The following is an 8,703-nucleotide window of genomic DNA, read 5'->3' on the forward strand; positions in this document are numbered from 1 at the left end:
CGCCACAGCGCCTGGCTATTTTTTGGTTGCAGCTGCCATTGTTGTTTGGCGGGCCCGGGCTGGATTCTAACCCGCTACCTTAGGTGTATGTGGCTGGTGCCTTAGCCGCTTGAGCCACAGGTGCCGAGCCATTTGAACTGTAATTTAAGGCAATTTATCACACTTCTCTTTTTCCTTTCTTTTCTTCTACAATATGAAATAATTCCAGAACGTAATTCTTGGGGTTGCTCTGAAACCAAGAATTATATAAAATTTAGCATACTACCTAAAACATGATGAGATCACTCACTACTCATTAATGTCTACTATTTCATTATTATCTTTTTTTTTTTTTTTTTTGAAACAGAGTCTCACTCAGTTCACCCTGGGTAAAGCGCCAGGGCATCATAGCTCACTGCAACCTCAAACTCCTGGGCTAAAGCCATCCTCTTGCCTCAGGCTCCTGAGTAGCTGAGATCACAGATATATGTCACCATATCCGGCTAGGTTTTTCTATTTTTAGTAGAGATAAGGTCTCCTTCCACTCAGGCTGGTCTAGAACGCCTAAACTCAAGCAATCCACCTGCCTCAGCCTCCCAAAGTGCTACGATTACAGGCGTGAGCCACCATGCCCAGCCTATTGTTGTTATCTTTAAGGAGATCCCAGTTATGTTAAAGGAGAGAGTTGGCCAAGGACAACCAAGGACAATTACTGCAGCCACACTGTTTCTTTAAAGTTCCTCCCCCCACCATGTCTCTTTGTATCTAGCTAAAATTGTGCTCCGAGTACCTCTGAATTACCAGTTTGATTAAATCCAAGGTTTTTTCCCCTCCAGACTCTCCCAACACAATTCAAACAACAACAATCAACATCCAAGCACATCCACATTGATCAGAATTCAGGCTTTATTACTATGCAATGAAAAGAACTGCAGAGCAGGATATTGCTCAGAAAGCACATCGAACATATAAAGAAATATATTTATTTGAAGAACAGAATATATTTAGATTTTTTTTAGCCCATTTCCCCTAAACCTAGACTTTGTTGTAATTTAATGTTAAGCAATGAAGCTACTCCATACAATCCAGTTAAGCAATTTAATGGGGATAGCATTTGGCAGAATGAAGAATGATATATGTGTGACTCCAAAAGAGTGTTACTTAAATAAAATTTTCCACTTCCAAAGGTAGGTTGCCCCTAAACAGATTTATATAGTTTTCAACCATCGTTATGGGTTAAGTATATAAAGAATGTCAGAAAAGAAAACTAACATACATAAAGTCCCACCTCAATGTCATAGAAGTGCCAAAGCGAAAGAAATGTAGATTATCTTTTCTATTTTCTTTTCCTATACAATCTTCTGCTGTTGATCTTCTTAGGGTTACGCATTTAGGTTACAAGTTGTCACAAATTGATCACATATGTTGCCTTGTTATTTCGTTTGGAATCTTGACTGGAGATGTCCATAAAAAAGTTAGACGGGGATTCAAGAAACAAGGAGTTTGATGAGAATCTCATCAGACATTTGTGTTCTGAGAAGGTGAGGGAGGAACTTGTAGAGAGGTAAAGGGTGAACAGTGCGTTATTGCCAGGATGGAATGGATTGAGCATGAGGGGGTAAAAAATTGGGGGGGATATAGCACCTAAGAATCTCTGACCTCGGGAATTGTCATCGGCCAAATGTGCACTAAACATTCGAGTCAAAATCTTCCAGGTAGCCTAAGCTTGCTTTTCTAGATTGAAGAAATGCAGGGTGATTGTGTTCTTTTTATTAGGCTGGGTTTGTCCAAGTAAGAGTGAGTAGGAAGGAGAGAAGGCTTTGATAGCTCCCTTCACAGAAGTCACTATAGCAGTGTGTGTATGGCTGGATTGTTACTTTCTAATCCCCTATATCCCTGGAGGGCAAAATCCACCACGAAATGTGTTATCTATTGTTGTATTGCTATGGACGTGGATCTCTCTGTGTTGCAATTTTTGCGATTAATTATGGCAATTCTGACTTACTCTTGAGGACCGTTAACGAATCAATTGTGGCTAATCTTGCTTGGAAGAGGCGTTCAGGAGAGGGCCTAGGAAGGGATGGTAAACTCACATATGTATCTCTTGCTACTGCGACAGGCCTCATCGCTCCACTTGCCCTGAGTGGATTGGGAGAATAAGACGCAGTTTTCCCGCTTGCCACCGTTGGGCTGTGCCCGGTCCCAGTTGAGGAAGGAAATAGCCTGTCCGTTGACATCAACAAACTTGCCTTCCGTGACCATGTCATTGATGCCCAGCCAAAAGTCATTGACCCCCGGCAGGCTACTTTTACCATAGTCTCGGAGGGCGTTGGTTTCGTCCGAGTTCCTGGGGATGACCAGGGTCCCTCCCTTGGAAATGCAGTCTTCGTTGGCTTCGTGGAAATGCTTCAGGCCTTCTGAAGCGAGGTAACATTTCTTGTGAACTTTTGTTCCTCGGAGACAGACTGTGAAAAGGTGAAATTTGACATATGAAGATTTTTTTTGAGCGTATTGTCACTAATGCCAGACCTGGCAGCAATAAATATTTGGGGAATGAAGGATGGATGATCACCATGATAATGAGTTAGTGTTTGTAGGAGATTTGTGTGTGTGCAGACACTATGCTAAGTATTGTACGTAAATGAACTCATATGTCAGTAGTGATGACAGCCCGTGAAGTGGTATTTTATTATCCTCATTTTCACACATCAGGCTATTAAGGCTTAGAAGTTACTTGTCACCACTTAGCATGTAAATGTGATGTATCCAGCGTGTTAAGACCTCGACTACACAAACCTGGGTCTGCCCTGCCCTCAGAACCTGACTTCCAGCCTTGTGCTGCTTTGAAGTACAAATAAATGCTTGCTACTTCATGTAGTTCCATGATGTGTTGCATTTCTGGAACTGGGTTGTGTTTTATAATTATTTAAAACAGAAACAAAAACAAAAGTCTGACCCTACGTGTGGAGAGGAAATGGTTTTTGTAAGCAGCTAACTGAACCCTGGTGACCTTGTTTAGGTTACTCAGGAGAAAGCAAAGGAAAAGAGAGCATTAAGGCATGGGTATTGGCAACAGTGTCTCACCTCTGACATTAACTGGCTGTGTATTTAATTTCTTTGTGCCTTGCTTTTTCCATCTATAAAATGAGGATAATTGTCATAGCTTAACTTGTCAAAGGATAACCATAAATTGTAGCATTAATGTATCAATATAAGAAATTCACAGGCCGTGTGCAGTGGCTCATGCTTGTCATCTTAGCTATCTGGGAAGCCAAGGTGGGAGGATCACTTCAGATCAGGAATTTGAGACCAGCCTGAGCATAAGCAACTTCCCATCTCTACTAGAAATAGAAAAGTTAGCTGGGTGCAGTGGTGCATGCCTGTGTAGTCCCAGCTACTTGGGAGGCTGAGGCAGGAGGACGGCTTGAGTCCTGGAATGGGAGGTTGCTGTGAACTGTGGTGATATGACTGCACTCGAGCTCAGGCAACAGAGACTACCTCAGGAATGTATAGTGTCTGAGTTTGGGTAAAATATTAACAAAACTCTTTTTTTGAGGGGGGCAGCGCCTCAAGCTATCCCCCTGGGTAGCTGTGGCTTCACAGCTCACAGCAACCTCCAACTCCTGGGTCAAGTGAGTCTCCTGCCCCAGCCTCCCACGTAGCTGGGACCACAGGCACCCGCCACAACGCCTGGCTATTTTTTGATTGCAGCCATCATTGTTGTTTGGTGGGTCTGGGCTGGATTCGAACCCACCACCTTAGGTGTATGTGGCTGGTGCCTTAGCCACTTGAGCCACAGGCACCGAGCCAACAAAACTCTTCTACAAGAGCATTTGACCTTCCTTTAATTTACTAATTCTATTCTAGAAACCTCATAAAGAGAGTATGGTTACCAGGCAACAGTGCTAATGACCCCAGGTCAGTAACATACATCTGGCCTGGGAGTTATAAATATGTTCTGAAGGGAAGTTGTAACTCCAGTCTTCCCTGAAGGTGGTAACGTAGAATCGGGCAGGTCTCTTGAGGGGACCCTCAACACTCTGTTTTTGGAGCTGCTACAAAGCCCGTTGGCTTCTGGGGATATGAGCTTGTAAACCAGGGCTGTTGGTGTACCTGCCCAGAGAAGCTCTCATCTGCTCGTGTCCTATAGGATATTTCCTGGAGTGGTATCTTCAGCTGCCTAGACTGTTGGGAGCATCACTTTCATGGAAAAGGAGCACTAAGAAGCTGAACTATTAATAAACCATGGCTCTAATGTCTTCCCAGGTGCATCTGACGCCGAATGTGGCCCAAGTGAGTTAACGGGCACCTACTTAGCATCCGATCAACGCTGATCTTTTCAGTCCCTTAGTACTTGCCTTTCTCTGTTTCATTACCCAGTACAGAATAATTATAGACTGACTTTTATCATAAAATATATTCCTGAATTTCTATTTCTCTACCACCCATATGTAAGAGAATGGGGTAGCCAAGTCCAGCTGATTTCCCAAAGCAATCATCTCCCAGCTTTTGGATCCACTCACTGGGACATATCTCTGGTTTGTCAACGTTTCTTTTAAAAAGATGTCATCCAGAACTCAGCAAGTGTTCTGGGTATGATTTTAAACCACTAACGATAGCCTTTGATCTTCCCGTCCCTGTTGGGACAGGTGTCGGTGAAGCGAGGTCTCACCTGTCTGTAGGGCTTGCATCTCCTTCAAGGCATTGACTTCTCTCCAGAGCTTTTCAACTTGAGTCTTCAGATCGCCATCCTTTTCTGGAGGGAGTTGAGGGTAGGATGGGGTGGGAAGAATGAAAAGCATATGATTAAAATCAAATGAAGCTTTGGAACGTAGAATCCAAGGCAATGATGGTTTCGAAGAAACCAAGCCCAGTGTCCATGAAACATAGTGTGGGAAGATAATTTGGGCAAGAAGACTCAGAAGAGCTTAGTGGGTGTGGGTGTGTGTGTGTGATAATATTAGAAGTTCCTTCTGTGAGATGGACGGACCCCCTGCCCATCTCTCCAGTCCCATCCTGTGCTTTCCTGATTGTCGACTTTCAGAGGCATCTGAGGGAGCTCTGACTTCCCTTTCTGGTGTGTCCTCTCTGCCTGGATCACTCCAGCCCTGGCCCCTGCCTTACTCTTACCAAGATTACATATCTCCTCTTCTGAGAAGACTTTTCTGATTATCTTCTAAATTAGTATCCCTCTTGCTAACCTTTCTTTGAAATTTGATTATTTTTCTCCAGGGAACTGTCCTGCATTTTATTAAATGTGTTTTACTCCCTTTATTTTTCATCAGGCTTATTATCTATGGCTTCTGAGGCTTCCCATGACAATGACTGAATATACACTTTATGTGAATCAAAACATGTTTATGATGTTTTTATTTGCTCTTCAAAAATAGCTATGAAGGGAGAAAAGTGAGATTTCCATTGAAGAATGATGATGGCCCCAGTGAAGAACGTGACTACACAGAGAAGTGACAGAAGTCAGACTTATTCATGTCCCCAGGTCCCTGGTCCCTAGGTATCCTCCAAACAGCTGATGCCTCAAATAAGGTGGCTCCTTATGTCCATGTAAAAACACATCTATCTTAGGGAATTGCAACTTAGTTTCCAGGGTTCATGGATAAGGCTAAGGACTCTTCCTGACTGTCCTTAATCAACCACAGCTATAATAAAAGGTATAAAATGTGCACCTTTGCCTAAATCTAAACTCTAGGACTAATGGGAACTCTCTTAGAAATTGACAGCTTGGCTCGGCGCCTGTGGCTCAGGTGGCTAAGGCGCCAGCCACATACACATAAGGTGGCGGGTTCAAATCCAGCCCGGGCCCACCAAACAACAATGACGACTGCAACCAAAAAATAGCTGGGAATTGTGGCGGGCACCTGTGGTCCCAGCTACTTGGGAGGCTAAGGCAGGAGACTCACTTGAGCCCAGGAGTTGGAGGTTGCTGTGAGCTGTGATGCCATAGCACTCTACCCAGGGGGATAGCTTGAGGCTCTGTCTCAAAAAAGAAAAAAGAAATTGACAGCTTGTGAGTTCTTCAAAGGTAGTTCGTATAATAAAACATACAAAATACCAAAAGCCACCGTATCCTGTCTGCCAGAGATTAATTCCTTCATTTTTTCTGTGAGATAGACATGGTCATTCTCTCCCTTTCCCAGAAGAAGAAATAGAGGCACAGAAGGCTGAATTAACCTGCGGAAGGTCACCCAGCTGGTAAGGGTCAGAGTTGGGATGTGAATGTCCCGACTTCAAGTCTGTTGTCTTGCCGTCCCTCTTGTCTGCTCTGCGCAGCAATCATGTCTACCTCCTTGGTCCCTAGCACACGGCCCCAGGCAGAGAAGATACATAAAGCTTGATATGAACCATCCTCAGCTGCCTTTTTGTGGTGCCACACAGAGAATCTGGGTTCTGTACTGGACTTTCCAGGGCAGTCTAAAATCCAAATGTGCTAACTCACTGTTCCCATAAACATGTGCTCCACAGGCCAGGTGCTTCCCCCACCTTTGGGTTAGGAAACTGTCTTCTGGAGTATATAAGGGCGGCCTCCACCTCTGTTTCGCTTTATACTGAGCCTCAATTCTCAAAGGACCCCATAGCTCAGCTCAGGGATTTTCTCTTGGGACTATTCAAACCAAAATAAATATAAGAGTCTATTCAGAGTATGAGACCATCAGCTGTTGGAGGCCAGGCTTGCAAAGGCTGCTGCCAAGTTATAAATTGTCAGCTCTACTAATGTCATCTCCCAGCCTTCTCAGTTTCTGTTTCATTCTATTTAAATAAGTGGCCTCCACTGGGAGATTGTAAACATTGTATCTAACATGGAAACACATGAATTAATATCAGGCTCCTGGGAGATTGTTATAGAAGTCATTATCCACGTGATTTGGCTTTGACTTCCATCCTTTGTAGCTAACGTGAATGTGTTTTGTCTACAGTGAACAAAGGGAATGCATAAAACACCTCTTTTCACTGTCAAAATATTTTATTCATTAATGCAACACATAATTTGTTCAGACCTCTGAAGTAGGTACCAGGGAAATCTTGTGTGTAGAGCTAGCTAAATCATTCCATTCTGAGTCCCAAGGAAAGGTTATTGCATTTTATCATTGCTGTTCTTAAGAAGTAAGTTCAGGATAGGAAGGCAGAAATCGTTCCCAGAGGGAATGACAAGGGTGTCGGGTTGTCCAGGTGTGTGGGAATGGGCACTGTCGGACATCAAAGGTCAGAGCACGGATTGATGTTATTATTTGAAGAGATAATTAGAAAGTATGATTAACCCCCTATTTTACTTTGATAAATGTATCATAACATTCTAGCATGGGGATCAGTATATTGAATCAAAAAAAGATATATGGGAAACCACATAAAATCCACAAGGAAAGAACAGATTTAGTCATGACCCATGTGAACAGTGGACTATGTGCAACTTTTAATAGGAATTAATTATACCTTAGAATTAATTTGCCTGGAAAACATTTCCCATAGCCAGGATTTATTGTGTTAAAAAATATCAGTTTTAAATTGTGCATTTAAAAGACTCTTGGAATGCTATCACCCAACAGTTCGTGCCTCCCAAAGTGCTAAAATTATAGGCATAAGCCGCTATGCCTAGCCACTTTTTTTTTTCGTAGTTTTTGGCCAGAGCCAAGGTTTGAACTCGCCATCTCTGATATATGGTGCTAGTGCCCTACTCCTTTGAGCCACAGGCACTGCCCCTGTCCAGCTACCTTTTGCTGTTGATTTTACAAACTTTGGTATTATCTATTTCAAGGTACTTAAAATATTTTATTTATTTATTTCTGCAGGTTTTGGCCAGGGCTGGGTTTGAACCTGCCACCTCTAGCATATGGGACTGGTGCCCTACCCTTTGAGCCACAGGCACCACCCAAGTATTTAAAATATTTCAAAAGCATGTGACTGGGTGGGCGAAAGAACTTCTGGGCAAGTTTATTGCTTCATCTCTTATAGAATTTACTTTCTTGGACCTAAGATAAAAAGTTAGCAACAACTTTAAACATACCCTGGGGCTGGTGGGTTCAAATCCAGCCTGAGCCTGACAAATAATGACAACTACAACAACAAAAATAGCCGGGCGTTGTGGCAGGCACCTGTAGTCCCAGCTACTTGGGAGGCTGAGGCAAGAGAATCGCTTAAACTCAAGAGTTTGAAGTTGCTGTGAGCTGTGATGCCACAGCACTCTAAGGGAGAGTGAGACTCTGTCTCAAAAAAAAAAAAAAACTTAGCAGAAACTTTTGATATTTAAGATATATCTAAAAAAATGCATGTACATGGGAAGGAAGCAGGGTGGGGAAAGGGAGAGAGGTACTCGGGTAACCAGGGTATAATCTAAACTGTAATTAGTTCAGAAGGCACCCCACCCCCACCACGCACACACACATCACATACTCAGAGCCCTCCCCACATCCCTGTTTGGGTGGTCACCATTCTCCCCTCCCTGCCAGTGGTGAAGAAATGCTGGCAGCCGAAATCAGCAGCATTGCCCGCTGCCCTCTCTTCCCCTGACCATAGCTGTAGCCATATACTTCATGTACTCAGTAGAAATATTTTAATCCCTCATTCAAAGAGGGAGGTATAATCTTTTATAAGGAAAACAAGATTCCACTTAAGAAACCTTGCTCCAGGCTCGGCACCTATAGCTCAACCGGCTAAGGCGCCAGCCACGTACACCTAAGGTGGCGGGTTCGAATCCCCAGCCCGGACCCGCCA

At 43.5% G+C, this 8,703-nt stretch overlaps 1 protein-coding gene across 1 annotated transcript in view; it reads right to left on the reverse strand.

The window, feature by feature from the left end:
- Positions 1 to 2,049: 2,049 nt before the first annotated feature.
- Positions 2,050 to 8,703, reverse strand: part of CLEC3A (C-type lectin domain family 3 member A) — an 8,960-nt gene continuing 2,306 nt past the window's right edge. The window contains exons 2-3 of the mRNA XM_003791425.1: positions 4,652 to 4,735; positions 2,050 to 2,444 (exon numbers count right to left, since the gene is read on the reverse strand). Of these exons, the coding sequence (XP_003791473.1) occupies positions 2,050 to 2,444; positions 4,652 to 4,735 (479 nt within the window). The remainder of the gene's footprint in view (positions 2,445 to 4,651; positions 4,736 to 8,703) is intronic.

The sequence above is a fragment of the Otolemur garnettii genome, unplaced genomic scaffold, assembly GCF_000181295.1.
Source record: "Otolemur garnettii isolate 467f Iridium unplaced genomic scaffold, OtoGar3 scaffold00047, whole genome shotgun sequence".
Taxonomy (NCBI): domain Eukaryota; kingdom Metazoa; phylum Chordata; class Mammalia; order Primates; family Galagidae; genus Otolemur; species Otolemur garnettii.